This window comes from Petromyzon marinus, chromosome 61, assembly GCF_048934315.1.
Source record: "Petromyzon marinus isolate PM22_M1 ecotype Great Lakes invasive population chromosome 61, UKy_Petmar_22M1.pri1.0, whole genome shotgun sequence".
In the NCBI taxonomy this organism is placed as follows: domain Eukaryota; kingdom Metazoa; phylum Chordata; class Hyperoartia; order Petromyzontiformes; family Petromyzontidae; genus Petromyzon; species Petromyzon marinus.
The window spans coordinates 12103045-12121289 of record NC_133727.1 but is presented as its reverse complement, the minus strand read 5'-3'; the positions used below and the strand labels follow the sequence as shown (position 1 = coordinate 12121289).

The 18245-nt window shown below is 46.9% G+C and overlaps 1 protein-coding gene across 1 annotated transcript in view; it reads left to right on the top strand.

Moving 5' to 3' along the window:
* LOC116955768 (cytoplasmic FMR1-interacting protein 2-like) overlaps window positions 1-18245 on the top strand; it is a 59426-nt gene that overhangs the window by 28716 nt on the left and 12465 nt on the right. Inside the window, exons 16-28 of the mRNA XM_032977083.2 lie at window positions 687-840; window positions 1593-1749; window positions 2397-2493; window positions 3579-3655; window positions 6632-6740; window positions 7601-7720; window positions 8082-8281; window positions 9606-9693; window positions 12757-12900; window positions 15333-15423; window positions 16434-16564; window positions 17098-17170; window positions 18079-18173. Coding sequence (XP_032832974.1) covers window positions 687-840; window positions 1593-1749; window positions 2397-2493; window positions 3579-3655; window positions 6632-6740; window positions 7601-7720; window positions 8082-8281; window positions 9606-9693; window positions 12757-12900; window positions 15333-15423; window positions 16434-16564; window positions 17098-17170; window positions 18079-18173 — 1536 coding nt within the window. The remainder of the gene's footprint in view (window positions 1-686; window positions 841-1592; window positions 1750-2396; window positions 2494-3578; window positions 3656-6631; window positions 6741-7600; window positions 7721-8081; window positions 8282-9605; window positions 9694-12756; window positions 12901-15332; window positions 15424-16433; window positions 16565-17097; window positions 17171-18078; window positions 18174-18245) is intronic.

Genomic DNA, 18245 nt, shown 5'->3' with positions numbered 1-18245 from the left:
CTGCTAGACACTGCATGTGTGTTACCCCTGAACACACACACTGTCCGCTTCACAGTGCACTTTATTCATGCTGTGTGTGTTACCCCTGAACACACACGCTGTCTACTTGTTTACAGAGTAATGGCGGTTTGCAGGCCAGTGCTGCATTCACCTTGTGTTGCACAAGGGACAGCTGTCAAAGGGGGTCCCCTAGGCTAAACTTATTAAGGGTGGCTGTGAAAGCCTGCGTGTACTAATAGCATTGATTTGAATTATATTACATTTTTGGGTTAGGCCACAACGAAGCGCCCTAACGAAATGTGCGTCATGAAGAAAGCCCTCCACTACCCGACACAGTTAATATTTAGATGTGAGAATTATATTTATTTTATTATGTTTTATTTTTATTATTTTATTTCCATTCTACGTGACTTTCCCGAAAGAACCAAGCAGACAGTTATTATTGTTTCAGCTCACTCTCCAACAAGTCCAAGACCGATCCTCAAAACGAATTCAGCAATTATCTACGGCGCTTCATTTGAAACTACGTCAATCGCCATCAAAGTCAGACTCGCCATCAAGGAGAGTGAATTCCTGGATTGTCATTCAGATCATTATGTGGCCTAACGCAAAAATAGATTGTGTAATATTGGCTGTGAAATCTGCAATGTGTTAAGTTGATGTTGTTATTGCTGTGTTGGCTGCAGCTGTACATGGTGCGTACCATGCTGGAGTCGCTGGTGGCCGACAAGAGCGGCGCGAAGAAGACTCTGCGCAGCACCCTGGAGGGACCGTTCATCCTCGCCATTGAGGAGTTCCATCGCAGCTCCTTCTTTTACCCCCACCTCCTCAACTTTGGGGGTGCGAGCGCACACCCATTCACCATTATGGCAGCGGCAGCGGGGTTATCCGATTATTTGAGTAACCATTTACTCGACCACTCAAATCATTGGATAACAAGAAGATAGTTGGGGAAATACACAATCTCCTCATCTGGATTGCAAGTCCAGTGTGCTAACCATTGCACCGCGGCAGCGTCCCGAAGCTGGGTGCTGCTGGCTTGCGCCACATTCTCTGCTTTACAATCAGTCATCGCATAGCAGAGGGTCGGTGCGGGAAATGTGTGACCTCTTGCGACCACATTTGCAAAAACTGCTCTTGGTGCCATGTCGGTGTCTCGAGTGATTTGTTTGTTACACGGATCACGGGGGATAACCGCGGGGGGTGGCGCCATTCTTTAGAGACTTGTCCATACTGCAGTCAACTGCCATACTCAAGCTCGCAACACTTCTGTCTGCTTCTTCCTTTCCACCGTTCGACTTTGGAATTTACTCTCATTGCCTCTCTACCTTGCTTGCGACCTTGCTTGCGTCCAAAAATGCATGAATGCTTATCTATCGTAACATTAAAATAGTGCTTTTGGTTGCTGGCCGTTTGGAGTTTTGGGCCTTGGAGCCTGTGCACAAAAATGGTAAAATAAATTTAAAAAGATTATAAGATGCACACAAAACTATTGCTTTAAGGTACAGGAAACAAAGGTGCATCTTACAGTCGGAGAATACAGTGGGAGCCCACTCGGTCCACCTATAAATGACGATGTTGTTACCACACAGAGGCCCTGCAGCAGTGCTGTGACCTCTCCCAGCTGTGGTTCCGTGAGTTCTTCCTGGAGCTCACCATGGGCAAGAGGATCCAGTTCCCCATCGAGATGTCCATGCCGTGGATTCTCACGGACCACATCCTCGAGACCAAGGAGCAGTCCATGATGGAGTGAGTTGATTGCGAACGCGCACGGCCGAAGGCAGAGAGGGGGGGTTCAGGCCCAGTGCACCACTAAGAGGAGAGCGTAAGGTTCGCAGCGAAGTGTGTTAAAGTGGTTGCAGGAGCAACTGCTTGCCTGTGAATTTGCAGTCTGGCATTGAACTATTAAGGGTCAAAATTATGAAGGCGCCAGTTTTCGCACGGAGGGTCATGGTGGTCGCAGAGTTGGAGTTAATGCTGCCTTCGGGGCTAGATATTTTACTGGTCAGGGTAATAATCGCCCCATGATAACAAAGACGCCCATGTCCAAATCGCAAGGAATAAGCCTGATCTTGTCGGATGTCAGGAGCTTGTGTGTGTCCCGGTATACGGAACTCTGTGTTGAGCAACAAAAGTGACTCTTGAAGAAAGCGGAATTTGCGGTGTACATCTATGCTCCCCACCTGTTCCAACCCGCACTGACCAGCAAGGTGAATTGTCAACCTCCATGCAGACCCACGCGACAAGAGAGGCGCCCGCATCCAGAAGTGGATTGCTAAAGCGCTCTACTTATGCGTTTGCGTACAAAGGCCCGAGGCGTGCTATTGTGTCCACACTGACTACCTCCGCCCCTGTTTCCTAAACGTAATACCTTGATGGGCCTTCTCTTGTTGCAGGTACGTCCTGTATCCGTTGGACCTGTATAACGACAGCGCTTACTACGCCCTCACCAAGTTCAAGAAACAATTCCTCTACGATGAAATTGAAGCGGAGGTAAAAATCCATAACTCGCATTCACTCACACAAAAACATGGACAAAGATTTCCTGTATAGGCTACATAGACCGTGAGGGCAAGTGGTGTTAGCGAGCACCTGCTGAGGCTGTCACGGTGCGTGAGTGGGTGTTGTGGCCAGCCCTGTAATAGGTGCTCGTTGAAGGCCGATTTGACCCAGGGGAGGCTCAGAACTGGTTGGGATATCACTCGTCACTGATGTTCTGATAATCTGCCAACGGATGATTTGAGAGTTGACTGTGCAAAGCTTCGTAGGTCAGCCCGGAGCGCTACGTTCACGGGAGCAGATGGAGACTGCCGCTGTGCCGTGAATCACTTGTTCTGTGCACAAATTAAAATCGCAGCCAAATGGTGTTTTGGGTTGAGAATTCCTTTACCTGACTAATCAGCCCATACAACCTGGCACATGGTTCAGAAAACAGAACAACTGAAGAATCCACAAAGAAGTGCGGAGACATGCTTGGCAATGCATTGATGGACAGAAAATGGAACGCGTGGATGAAGAGAGCATACGTAGGTCACAGACACGGCTGTAGCCATTCATGAGAATGTACAGGGGCTTGGTTTCCACACGTCGCTGGGAGGGACGATCACTAACAGTCCAGAATAACGAGAGGAGTTGCAACCAAAAATGGAACGCATCCAGGAGGATGTACTTCCAAGGAGATGGAGCAATGAAATCAGCTCATGTGCTGGGTGGATTGTTTAATTGCAGAATCTATTTAACTAAACTATTAAATTATTTATATCTTACCATGCCAAGCCGAGTGAGCTATATAGCCCTTACTCAGAAGTGACCTAGCCAGAAAATACATCTTGTGGAAATGGCTTATCATGTGGAAATGTATACCAGCCAAATTTACTCTAATTCGTGAGAGATGTTGGCTGGTTAGGGAGGCATGCATCCAGCAATAGAATGACCATGGCTGATGATGTTGTTGGTGGTGATGACGACACATTACACGTACACAGGTGATGATAGGACGACAGCAAACGTGACCCGGTACGGTTTGCTCCCTTGTGGACCCCCCCTCCCCGCTGCTCTCCTGCTACCCCCCCCCCCAGGTGAATCTGTGCTTTGATCAGTTTGTGTACAAGCTGTCAGACCAAATCTTCACCTACTACAAGGCGCAGGCTGGAAGGTGAGGTCATGACGCACGCAGCTACTCGCGCACCGCCCCTGTTTTCAGCGCTCCATGCTCTATGCAAGGGTTGGGTTGCTCGGCACACAGGTTTCCTTAACAAAATCTCGCTCTTTCCTTGAAGGCCATGTTTAGCTTGGAATCATACGTGATTGCAGGACAATGTGTTTTATTTTATTTAAAACCTCACTGAGCCTCGAGACTCCTTTTGAGGAGGGTCCTGTCACAGTTTTGCAGGAGGGTGGGCGGGGGAGTGATCATTCTATGCATAATCCCAAATCTGTTATTTGCAGGGCATATTTATCATTCGAATATTTGGCCAATAATATATTAGTTTTATATTTATAATATATATTAGTTGTATATTATGTGTTTTTTTAGCAGATGAAGGAAACCGGATAACCCGGATAAAATCCCATACGGAACATACAAACTCCATAAAGACTAAGATCCCCCGTATAAATCTTGACTTAAAGCTTTCGTGACTGCAGGAATTCATATTATTGGGTCTTTTGGTAAAGTCACGTAGATAGGTTCAAATAAAATTACAAAAAAATTACAAAAAACTACAACGTTTTGATCGCAACGCAAGCGGGTCGTCTTCAGGAAAAGGGGGGTTAGCTTCCAAGGCAAACTCTTTATAAGGGTTTGAAATGGGCGTAGCTATACCAAAATTAAAAGAGATCCCACCAACCGTCTCGTTATGAAAACCAACAATATCACTGATTCGACATCTTTGATCAAACCAACCAAGTGGTTTTCCTTAAAACCCTCTGCTGCTAGACCACCCAGATTGTATGGCTTACCAAAAATGCATAAAGAAGGGACACACCTTCGTCCTATCGTCTCCCCCATTGGCTCACCCACCTACAAACTGCACTCAACTCGGCTCACTTGGTATCGTTAATTAAGGACATCTCACTATCTCCAGGTGATTTGCTCGTTAGTTTCGATGTGGCCTCTTTGTTTACCAAAGTTCCTTTGCTTGACACCATTGCAATCATTGAAGATTTGGTCCAACAAGGACTGAATGCTGATGTACCGGCTCTGGTGAGACACTGCCTCACCAACACTTACTTCACCTGGAATGGAACATTCTACAAACAAGATGTACCCCAATGGGTTCTCTCTTATCTCCAGTTGTAGCCAATGTTTTCATGGAGAAATTTGAGACAGATGCCATCCAGGCATCCACTCTACGTCTGTCCTTGTGGAAGAGGTACGTAGATGAGACATTCGTCATCTGGCCACATGGCTGACCAGCTCTGAACCAATTCCTCAACCACATCAATTCCATACACCCAGCCATCAAATTCACCATGAAGGTGGAAAAGGATGGCAAGTTACCATTCTTGAATGTTTTAATCGAAAAGAGACCAGATGGCTCAATGGGACACTGTCTACAGGAAAGCCACCCATATGGATGCCTACCTAAAACCTGACTCCCACCACCATCCATCCCAGAAGAATTCCCTCATCAAAACTCTACACCATGGTGCTTGATGTATTTCCGACCGTCATCACCTAGCCAGGTGAACTGGAACACATACACAAAGCCCTCAAGAAAAATGGATATTCAGACTACACAATCCGTAAAGCTATCACCCCAACCGTTGGGAAAGAACCATCTGAGGACCCAATCAAAACCATCACCTTGCCATACATAGCAGGGGTCACTAAAAATATTTCCAAAATCATGAGCAAACACAAGATCCAGGTTCGATTTAACACAGTACATAAAATTCGTGATCTGATCCCATCTGTAAAGGATGTGATCCCTGACATGCAGTACCCCGGCGTCTACAAACTAAGCTGTGTCTGCGGCAGTAGTTACATTGGGGAAACTAAGCGACATGTCTCGGACCGTGTTCGTGAACATAAGGCAGATCTGAAGCACGGTAGGACCAATACCTCGGCCGTGGCTGATCATTGTTTTAATGCGGTGGGCTCTCGAAATAGATTTCTCTAAGACTTTGCAAGCCCACTGGCTATCAAAAAAGAATCGTTCATGAAGCCATCCATATATATAGACACAGACACAATTTAAACCGAGAAGATGGGTACAAATTGAGCAACCATTGGAAGGACGTTATCAACCAGTTTAAGTCATAATTGGCTATGATGTTCCCATCCTACCACCCTCCGTTATTAGTTGTGCTTTACGCCCATTTCACACTTGGCTTTTACAGTCATTTCGCCCACCGACCCCTTGGTTGCAGCTCTGCGATCTACCATTAACATGCTAATCTCTCTTTAACATGCTAATTTTTACCTGGCAGCCCTTTGATTGGTGGAAAACCAACCACCGTCGGGTTGGCTGCCCACCACTTACATTATCATTGGCCGCTGACATTTGGGCTATGCCCATTTCTAACCCTTATAAACAGTTTGTCTTGGAAGCTAACCCCCCTTTTCCTCAAGACGACCGCTTGGGTTGCCATCGAAACGTCGTAGTTTTCTGTTATTTTTTGTTATTTTCTTTGAAACTATCTACGTGACTTTACCGAAAGACCCAAGAATAGGAATCCCCCGTATATCCTGAACAGACTGTTGGGGCAAGTGCTGTTAGCGAGCACCTATGAAGGCGGCACGGCACACGAGGGGGTGGGTGGCCAGCACCATGCCCGGCCGCCTTTGTGTCCTTAGTGACCATGTATAAAACTGCACCAGTTACTAATTTTAGGCTGAGTCGACCTAGGGGATTCCCATGACTGTTTCAGATAATCGTCACTGGTATTGGTGGCTGGGAGCGGGAATCGAACTCGAGTCGCTGGGTTCGTAGCGCAGCGTAGCACTAACCGCTACACTACCGCTCCCCGCACACACTGTACACTCACTCACACCCGCACACTCGCACTGCACAGTAATGCACTTGAGTCAGGAATCGAACCCAGACAATTTCTGCCGCGAGGCGCAGGGGTCACCACTGCGCCACCCGTCGTTGCAATGACTTTACGCCCGCTATCCCGTGTGCAGTCTGCTGCTGGACAAGAGGCTGCAGACGGAGCTCAAAAACCTTGGGGTGTCGATCCCTCACCCCCCCTCCAACCGGTACGAGACTCTGCTCAAGCAAAGGCATGTGCAGGTGAGGTTTCCACGCCCGTTACCTTGGGCGTGTGCGGGAGCGTCTGTCGTGTGACGCCGATTGCAAATAGATTCATATGTAACGCATTTAGACAGTTGCCTGTGCTCAACTCTCCATCGAGTGCCGGCGCTGTGGTTAGCGTGCTGCGGACCCTGTAAACGGAATTGAATGCATGTTCATGGCTAATTTCAGCGGTGTAGTGATATCTGAACTGGCTAGAGGAGCCCACTTCACCAAGCTGCACTGACCAGCATGGTGAAGTATGTTAAAAACAACCACCTTGACTGACGCGGCGTGAGAAGGCCTTCAAGCATTCGTTCGTTTCTCAATCCGCTTGTCCTGGTGAGGGCCGCAGCGCCAGCATGCTGAGTAGGGCGGTCCAGACCTCCTTAGCAACATACTCTAGCGCTTCCTGGGGAATTCCCAGGCCTTCCGAGGCCAGCCGAGCGATATAGTCCCACCAGTGTGTCCTGGACTGGCCCCGGGGTCTTTGCCCAGTGGGACGTGTCTGGTAGCGTTCCAGGGGGAGTCTATCGGGGGGCATCCTTACAAGGTGCCCGAACCACTTCAACTGGCGTTGGACGCTAGCCTTCAAGCGGTGGATTGAAAAGACTGTCATACATCCTAGTACTTGCATATGAGGGGATTTCATTTCTTCGTATCCAAGACCGACGTACTCATGGGCACATTCCCTTTGTCGTCATTACATCTCCGCAACTCGAACTATTGCGCACTTTTTCACCGCGGCCTCATTATAGCTGTGCGCTGTAGGCACGGTGCGAGTGCCAGATGCTTACTCGCCGTTACTCTGCTTGTCCGTCCATCCTTACTTGGCGGTGTTTTTGTATTCCTGGTTGCAGCTGCTCGGCCGTTCCATCGACCTGAACCGGCTCATCACGCAGCGCATCTCGGCTGGAGTCTACCGCTCCCTAGAGCTTGCCATCAACCGCTTTGACAGCGAGGACCTTACCTCGGTTGTGGTGAGTACGACCTCCCCGTCTCCCGTTCAGAAAATTAGTAATGCTGATAATATCGATGCCTGTCATATTTAAGAGTAGTTAACAGACTCAAAGTCCAGAGTGCTGGATGCTCGGTTCAAATGAAGATTTTGGCCTGAAGTGACTAAATTGGGCTCCCAAGTGTAGCGAGTGAACGTTCTTAGCCCAGTCACCAATGACTGCTAAAAACGACCTTCAATTTGGTTCCGCGCTTAATTTGTTAAAATTCGAGCTCCGATTTTTTATACAATGGCGGTCATGTGATGGACATTGCTCTCAGTGCCAGGACGTCGCTATCAATGCTGCGTTTCACGGAACCCTCGTCATTGTCATTGGCTTGTAGGAGCTGGAGGGGCTGCTGGACGTGAACCAGCTGACGCACAAGCTGCTCAGCAAGCACCTGACGCTAGACGGCTTCGACGCCATGCTGCGTGAGGCCAACCATAACGTGTCGGCTCCGTACGGCCGCATCACCCTGCACGTTTTCTGGGAGCTCAACTACGACTTCCTGCCCAACTACTGCTACAATGGCTCCACACACCGGTGAGATCGCCGCTCCGCCCGACTCCGTTTTGCAAACACCGCTTCACCCATCGGCCTCTCCGCTCAGCGGCTGCTACGCCCAGCTTCACCCAGCAGCCTCTCCATTCGAGCCATTTGGCTCCCAAAGTCAGGCATCCACCGCTGCTCCTGAATACAGGGTGCTTCCAAAAACTGTTGACACTTACATGGAACTATTGTTTTTCATGGACAAATAATTGATAATACACTAACATGATAACACATGTATGTTAATAGCTTAAAAAAGTCAGTCTCCACTTGTTCGCCATCATTGTCAACACATGCCTGGAATCTTCTCCAGGTGGTCTCCAGAGCCCGAAGGGACATTACTTGTATTGTTGCAAATTCTCCGAAGTGTTAACATATTTTTGAAGCACCCGTAACACAAACAGACATTCTGATTCTCAGAGCTGGAATTGATTGAAAATGAGATTAGAACCAAGTTTAAATCAGTTCATTTGTGCAGCCATTGGTAACCGGTCTTAGACAATTAATTTGCTACATTTGAGAACCCGGTTCAATAGCAGTGGGGCTGCTGTCTGGATTCAAACCCAGGTCTCTCCGGTGTCAGCTCAACACTCTGACTTCTGAGCCACCAGGCCACGTCAATCCAACCTGCCCTATATTCCCCATTTGGCACTCTTCACATGCAGACAAATATCTCTATTATATAGAAGTGTGCTTGATATATCATCTTTGTATTTTACCTGGCTTGTTTTTTTGGTTGATAAACTTTATCTCTAGCTGTGAGTTGATCGAGTTTAATTGCAATGTATTAAGGTAATCATGGACGCACCCAGATTCCAATTAACATCAGTTAATTTGTGTAGGGCTTCCGGTAACAATAATAATCGTATGTCTACACAAATACACTGACTTCATAATTGTTTTACCTATGTCAGTGGTTTTCTGGTGAAATTAGCATAATAAGGGGCTACTTGTGTAAGAAGTTTATTCTCAGATTTTGCCACTAGGTGGCAGACATATCACACGAACGATGACGGCACCACCATTGCACACCTGCGTATTAGAAGAGCAACGAGCGGTTATTCTATTCTTTGTCCTCTGTGGGAGTAAAGAGAAGTTCAGGTGCATCAAGGAGCAACACTGCAATGTGGTGACAAGTCTACGATTGTCTGTGACTATTCATGCCCGTCATTTATGAGTCGTTCTGCTGTGTGTGGATTTTATTTTTTATCCCAATACCTTTTTAAAGGCAGAGTAAAATAACGAACTTACCTTGAAGGGTCTGTTTCACTACATGAAGCATAAAGTTTTATATCCTTGTTGGTACTTTTTGGTCCAGATTTGTCAGGACTCAGTACACCTTTGCCCAGAAGCTGGAGAGGGACAAGCCGCCAAACGCGCAGCCACAGTACTTGTTTGGCACCAAGGTAAGACATCTCAGAATTACACTTTAGAGACGGGAAAAGGAGCACGTGGACCAGAGAACATACGTAAATAATCAAAGTTACCATATTGGCTCACATAAGTATGGTACAATGTAGATTAAATTGGGGCATTAAATCAGGGCTTCGCAACCTTTGTCATTGCATGGCTCACTTTCGAACTTGCTTGATCTTTGCAGTGTGTGGTGGGGGTTTTCGGCAGTCTTCTGCCGTCCTGTGCCAGGCCGACTGGCGGAGAGGGGCGGAGTTGTGTGGTGGATCGGCCACTGAATGGCACGGGGTGTCGTTTCTGCCCTAGCGTGCAAACAGTGAGGTTCTTTCCTTTCCTGTAATTCAGAAAATACCGCGGCACATCTGGGACTTTGCCGCGACGCACCAGCTGAGAGGGATAGTTTAAATGACCTCAAGAAGCGGTGCAGAGTGTGGGTGTTTATAATGAAGCAATCATCAGTCATCGTTTCAGATCAAAATCCTTCTTAGCTTTCGAAATCTCTTGTGATGTAGAGAAATTTTGAGATGCAATGTGCGTGAATGACACCTTTATAAATTATTATTTTTATGTGGCACATCTCGTCTCAGGCGTTTAGCTGCACTATGCACCCCCATCTGTGTTCCCTGCCCTGGCCAGTCCCCGTTGACTCTTGTGTTGATGTATGGTGGGGGGGAGGCTGCCATTCGTTGGTGCATTGAGTGGCTGGAATTCGTGTCGTATGTTTTTTTATGTTGTTGAATCGTGCTGTATGTTCAAGTTGATGTAAATGTTGTGATTTTGGCAGTTACAGTGAGGGAAAAAAGTATTTGATCCCCTGCTGATTTTGTACATTTGCCCACTGACAAAGAAATGATCATTCTATAATTTTAATGGTAGGTTTATTTGAACAGTTAGAGACAGAATAACAACAACAAAATCTAGAAAAACGCATGTCAAAAATGTTATAAATTGATTTGCATTTTAATGAGGGAAATAAATATTTGACCTCTCTGCAAAACATGACTTAGTACTTGGTGGCAAAAACCCTTGTTGGCAATCACAGAGGTCAGACGTTTCTTGTAGTTGGCCACCAGGTTTGCACACATCGCAGGAGGGATTTTGTCCCACTCCTCTTTGCATATCTTCTCCAAGTCATTAAGGTTTCGAGGCTGACGTTTGGTAGCTCGAACCTTCAGCTACCTCCACAGATCTCTATGGGATTAAGGTCTGGTGACTGGCTAGGCCACTCCAGGACCTTAATGTGCTTCTTCTTGAGCCACTCCTTTGTTGCCTTGGCCGTGTGTTTTGGGTCATTGTCATGCTGGAATACCCATCCACGACCCATTTTCAATGCCCTGGCTGAGGGAAGGAGGTTCTCACCCAAGATTTGACGGTACATGGCCCCGTCCATCATCCCTTTGATGCGGTGAAGTTATCTTGTCCCCTTAGCAGAAAAACACCCCCAAAGCATAATGTTTTCACCTCCATGTTTGACGGTGGGGATGGTGTTCTTGGGGTCATAGGCAGCATACCTCCTCCTCCAAACACGGCGAGTTGAGTTGATGTCAAAGAGCTCCATTTTGGTCTCATCTGACCACAACACGTTCACCCAGTTGTCCTCTGAATCATTCAGATGTTCATTGGCAAACTTCAGTCGGGCATGTATATGTGCTTTCTTGAGCAGGGGGACCTTGCGGGCGCTGCAGGATTTCAGTCCTTCACGGCGTAGTGTTACCAATTGTTTTCTTGGTGACTATGGTCCCCAGCTGCCTTGAGATAATTGACAAGATCCTCCCATGTAGTTCTGGGCTGATTCGTCACTGTTCTCATGATGATTGCAACTCCACGAGGTGAGATCTGCATGGAGCCCCAGGCCGTGGGAGATTGACAGTTCTTTTGTGTTTCTTCCATTTGCGAATAATTGCACCAACTGTTGTCACCTTCTCACCAAGCTGATTGGCAATGGTCTTGTAGCCCATTCCAGCCTTGTGTAGGTCTACAATCTTGTCCCTGACACCCTTGGAGAACCCTTTGGTCTTGGCCATGGTGGAGAGTTTGGAATCTGATTGATTGATTGCTTCTGTGGACAGGTGCCTTTTATACAGGTAACAAGCTGAGATAAGGAGCACTCCCTTTATGAGTGTGCTCCGAATCTCAGCTCGTTACCTGTATAAAAGACACCTGGGAGCCAGAAATCTTTCTGATTGAGAGGGGTCAAATACTTATTTCCCTCATGAAAATGCAATTCAATTTATAACATTTTTGACATGCGTTTTTCTGGATTTTCCTGTTGTTATTCTGTCTCTCACTGTTCAAATAAACCTACCATTAAAATTATCGACTGATATTTCTTTGTCAGTGGGCAAACGTACAAAATCAACAGGAGATCAAATACTTTTTTCCCCTCACTGTATTTGCAGTGCGCCGCACATCCGCCAATAGCGGAAAGTCTCCTCCACCTCATCGGTTTGGCTTTGTGAGGTTCTGCTCTACCTTTAATTTGAAAATAACTCGAGTAGGTGAGCAGTCTTTTTCTTCCGTATGGCTTGGGAAACAATCAACAGTCCACAATTGTACTTTGAATCTTGGAAGCCATTCCATGGGCATCCAGGGTAGCTGAGTGGTGTCTGCTTGTTGCACCGGAATACGCGTCTCATTTAGCGCTTTGTTTTCTCTCGCATAACCTTCGCGCCCAACCTCGTCAACACCTCGCAAGCTAAGAAGGGTTGAGCTTGGATAGCGCTTGGATGGGCGATCCCTGTTGAGCACAAACATAGGCGGACGCGGGGCCGAGTGCTACCTGGCAGCCGGTAGAGAGTGGTTTGTGAAAACATCCATTACTGAACTGTACTTCTACGCTTGCAAGTCAAAGCTCCCTGCTTTAACCAATGCCATGCTGACCATCGTGGCGAAGTACGGTCAAATGGCACTCGCAACCCGCACAGTCATCACAGCGAGGCCATTGTCCAGCAGCCGAGTGACCGAAGTGTGTGCGTTGTGCACCGTCGTAGTGAATGCGGCGCTCAATTTGCGTTGCTCCTCTCGCGTTGTGCGCGCGACGGCGCCGCGTCGCACAGGCACTCAACACGGCCTACACGTCCCTGTACGGCTCCTATCGGTACTTCCTGGGCACCCCTCATCTGCGATCCATCTGCCGACTGCTGGGATACCAGGGCATTGCCGTGGTGATGGAAGAACTTCTCAAAGTGGTCAAGAGTCTGGTGAGAGCGGTTCCTTATCCTAGTGCAATCCACGCGAGCCACAGTGCAGTGAAACCCAAGCTGTCCGCACTCGTAGTTACGGGTGGCAGTGCTAACAGGTGTGGATCAAACGGCAAGAAGTCCGTGACTTTGATTCCTGACTCGGGTGCCTTTTATGTATGGCTCTTTTTCATATTATCTGGTATCTTCCCATAGCTAGAAAAACACTTTCATTTAAATGGTATTGACCAAACATCTCAATGCTGACAAATTTGTAGCAAATTTATCAATTGGGATAAAAAAAATACTAAGATCCACTGTATAGTCTTAACAGACTATTGGGGCAAGTGCTGTTAGTGAGCATCTATGAAGTCCGGCACAGTACACGAGGGGGTGGGTGGCCAGCACTACGCCGACCGCCTTTGTCTCCCCAGTGGCGAGGTTTACATTTGAGGCTGAGTCAACCTAGGGGAGGTGGCACAGCACCAGTTCAGATAATCGTCACTGGTGTTGGCCGTGAGCGGGGATCGAACGCGGGTCACCAGGTTTCATAGCGCACTCATTTAGGATCACACACAGCAGCAGCAGCATGGCCCCCCTACTGCAAAAACTGGGCCAGATGGTTCTGATAAAGTATTGAGACTCAGGCATTCCTGGGTAAACAAGCAAAGTAATAATGACAATTATAGTGGGGAGCCCTGGCCCGGATATCTGGCAATTCTGCTGGGCTGAAAATGCATTGACAATCAATTTGACAAAACCACATAACAACTCCACTTGTACATGCCTTCATCAGTATACCATCATCGTGTGTGGTGTATATGTGTTTTATTGCACACAATTAAATCCAACATTAGCTTATTAACTTGTACATATTTGGCCTTAAATGTATTACATTTAACTGTCATTGGTTACGCACTAAATTCAATAGCTTTAATGATTTTAAATATCAATCACTTAATCTTTTTTGCATATATAGTGCAAAGTTCAAACGATACTACGGTCAATTTTAAAAACAGAAATGATGTTTTGAATATAGTTTTAATAATTGAAGAAAAAAATTTCATAACGTGATTGTACTCTTGACTGGAAGAGCACGGAGTCATTTGATCATGGAAGTGACATTATTTGATAGAGCAAACTATTTTTTAAGGCCCACTGAGCTTCCGGTAAAAATCATAATCGTCTTGTTTGCACAAGTAAACAGACTACTCTTAATTCTGCAACCTATTTCAGTGCAATTCTGGTAAAATTTGCATACTGAAACTACTAAAATATTTGTTCTAAATTTTACCAGGTAAGGCCCACTGTGCTATATAGCTCTTTTCCAGAAGCGACCTGACCACAAATTATAGATTTTGATTTAAAGCTTTCGTGACTGCAGTAATTCATATTCTTAGCTCTTTCGGTAAAGTCACGTTGAAGGGAAACAATAAAATAATAAAATCTATAAAACACAATAAAATAATAATATATAACAATAATATATTTTATTATTTTATTGTTTCCCTTCAACGTGACTTTACCGAAAGAGCTAAGAATATGAACACAAATTATAGCTCAACGAAATTGCTTATCGTGTGGAAATTTATAGCAGCCAAATACTCTAAAAGCATGTTTACTATATGTGAAGGGAAAAACTGGAGGGCTGGAGAAAAATCCACACGACCACGGGGAGAACGTGCATATTCCAAATATACAGACGTCAGGATTGGGATCGAACCCACGACCTCCTGTATACCAGGCAATTTCGCCACCGTGGCGCCTTGCAATGGCGGAGCCAGGATTTTCAGGTAGAGAGGGCAACCCCTCCAGCAATGAAAAATGATCGGAGTTGTTAGTAAGTAAGGACTTGTCCATTGTGTTTTATTTGACGCGTGTGCGGCGATGGCACAGCCATCAATCGAGGGTCGAATTCGAACCGCGTTGTGATCGGCATCGCGCTCGCTGAAGGTGAATGCCTTCAGGGAAGTCGTGTACTGTATACGCAACTGCGCACAATTCTATTAGTCACTTATAACTGCTTTGCCAATACTTATTGCCAATTATGGACTCAGACTATTGTCCTATCATCTCATAGAGTCCCTAGCACGTAATAATATGCTACACAGTGGCAGTGGGGGTCGCAAAATGCCGATTTATTACTAATAAACCCCAATGATCTGATCGAAAGTAGGGATTTCGATCGGATCATTGGGGGGGCACATGCCACCCCACCCCCCCCCCCACTGGCTCCGCCAGTGGTGCCTTGTGACATCACACTTTGTTATAGATTAAAAACAAAAATGCAGATCTTCTAAAAATTTCATATCTGATTCAGATTTTGTGATTTTACGGATTTATCCGAAAACCGAGTCTGTTGTCCGCAGCGTAGGACTGTGAAGGGACTGTGCGGGGAGGGGATTGTGGTTAACTTCGTCTGTCTCCTGCATTGTGCGTCCATTGTCCCACAGCTGCAGGGCACCATCCTGCAGTACGTAAAGACACTGATGGAGGTGATGCCCAAGATCTGTCGCCTCCCGCGCTACGAGTACGGCTCCCCAGGTCGGTGCTCGTCCCCTGTGCCCGGGGATATTCGGCTGTGGCTCCCTGTGGCCCGTCGAATACAATTCGTGGGGGCCACGCGGCGTCACGTGTGCCATGTTTATGTTGCCATACACGTGTGTGTGTATGTGTACGCTTGTGTGTCACTGTTGCGTGGGGAGCGATAGTGCAGTGCTTACCGCGCGGCACTACGAACCCGGCGACCCATGTTTGGTTCCCGCTCACGGCTAACAACAGTGACGATTTTCTTAAAATCGCCCAATTAAAATCACTAAATTTTTATCTTGAATTGGTGTTGTGAAATCTTGATTTGAAGCTTTCGTGACTGCAGGAATCCATGCTCTTTGGTTCTTTCGGTAAAGTTACGTATAACCCTTGAGCTACACCCATTTCAAAACTTTTAAAACGGTCTGCCTCAGCAGCAGGACCATGCTTTCCCACCTGATGACGGACGCTTGTGTTGCACCCGAAACATCGTGATTTATTTTATTTTATACCTACGTATCTTTACCGAAAGAACCAAAGAGTTTGGTGTTGTAAAATTGGCAGGAATTTGTGATATTTATTTTAGTGACTTACCTTTTTTCTGTCTTGCACTCATATCTATCTTCTCGTGGGAACTCACTGACCTGCCCCTTCTGGACATCTGTGAAAAAGAGCTTCGTAGCTAACTGGATTCCTGCAGAATAAATAAAGATTCTGAATAATGATGGAACGCGTGTGTGTGCACGTGTACGCTTGTGTGTCGCTGTTGCGTGGGGAGCCATAGTGCAGTACTTAGCGCGCGGCACTACGAACCCGGCCACCCGAGTTTTATTCCCGCTCACGGCTAACAACAGTGACGATTATCTTAAAATCACGAAATTTTAATCTTGAATGTATTTTTACAACAATTGCTGTTATTAAGTTTTTTTTTTTAATCTGTAATAGTGGAACGCTTCTTAGCTCTACGGGATTTACTGAGTGGGAAATACATTCCTGGTTGTGACCCCGTTGGTTTGGTGGCACAGGAATCCTGGAGTTCTTCCACCACCAGCTCAAGGATATCGTGGAATACGCCGAGCTCAAGACCGACGTCTTCCAGAGCCTGCGCGAAGTCGGCAACGCCATCCTCTTCTGCCTCCTCATTGAGCAGAGTCTAGTGAGCTGCACACCGCTCGCTCCACTCCACCTTCTTTGTCGTTGTTTGATGTTGTTCCTTCATGTCCACATGTCCCTTATACCTGCCGCTGTCGTTGCTGTCACCACTGCTGCCGTGCTGCAAATGAGACTTGGGACACTCGCCTCTACCTCTCAGACACCTGGTTCATCGATGGAGAAGATGATAGTTTCAATTCCTGGTTCTTTAAGCGGGAAAGTTATGGTGTTAAGTGCTTCATTATTGTAGTGAGAGGGTCTCGGGTTCAGCGGCCGATTAATTGAATAAGAACTGAAAGTATAAGGACACCTGGTTCGTTTAGTACCCAGTAGACAAGGGGGACGGACGCTTGGATGGCTCGTATATCACTGTCGCTTTGTTAACCAAGAGTAGACTCTCCATCCCCTTCTCCACACGTGCCCACAAGTAGTATACTCTGCTCACGCAGCCTCTCGTGTGTCGAGCACGACTGAGGCCTACGTGGGCTGCACACATCGCTACTAAAACAAAGTGCCGGTGGCTTTCCCCCCCTGTAGTCACAAGAGGAGGTGTGTGACCTCCTGCACGCCGCGCCCTTCCAGAACATTCTGCCCCGCGTCCACGTAAAAGGTGAGGCCGCACCACTGCGACCGCTTCGCCTTTCATGCTCACCATCAGTACCACCATGCAATGTACGGATTATGTATGTGGAACTTCTATTGTACCGTACATAGCCAACCGTGCTAATCGGAGGTGCGCCAAGACTATGTAACGCCCTGCCACCTATGGTAACACAGGCGAGGTCACCCACCTTATTTTGGTTTTCTCTAAAGACCGAAACAATGTGGCCTGGCCTACACTTCCCATGTATGACCAGTGGACTCTGGACTCTGCACTATTTATATTTCCTAAATTAATGAATGGCACACTGAGATCTTTGGATGCATTGCGCCTTATAAATGTCAATTATAATTATTGTACCCCGCAAGCCCGTGTGGCACATTTCGCGGGCATCCGGCAGCAGGCGGCCCTGCCGGCAGCTGTCGCTCACAAGCTGAACGCACCTGCAGCAGCAGCCAGCACGTGGGCCGGAGTCTGCCAGTAGGGTGTGATGTTGTCGTGTGGCTTCCAAATTGATCAAATTTGGCAAATTGGGCCGATTTATTTTTTTTCTCTCCAAAATCTGGCAATGAAGCTGAATTTTTTTTTATTAAATTGGGCCGATGTGCAGAATTTCAGAACAAACTAAAAACAGTTCCATTTTGACAAAAAAAATAATGTCACAGGATGTGAAATCGGCTTCCCAACGCCACACCCGCTCTCCACCAACCGTGGCATCATGCCGTTGCGGGTGATGCAGCATTTTTAGAATGAAGACACGTTACATTTTTACGTAATGTGCCACATGTTCAAGTATTAAATGATGATAATTTTATTATTACGTAATAATTTTACGTCGTCAGATTACTTTATAGAAAAAAACCTGATTTTATGTTTTTATCTGAGACTCATTGATCGTTTGTGGTTTGCGTGCACAGAGGGGGAGAAGCTGGAGGCAAAGATGAAGCGGCTGGAGAGCAAGTACCAGCCCCTGCACCTCGTGCCGCTCATCGAGAGGCTAGGGACCCCTCAGGTGACTCCGCGGCGCTAGCTGTCGTCCCCAGTGGCTGGTGAATCGGCCGGTCTACTGATGGAAGGCTGCCCC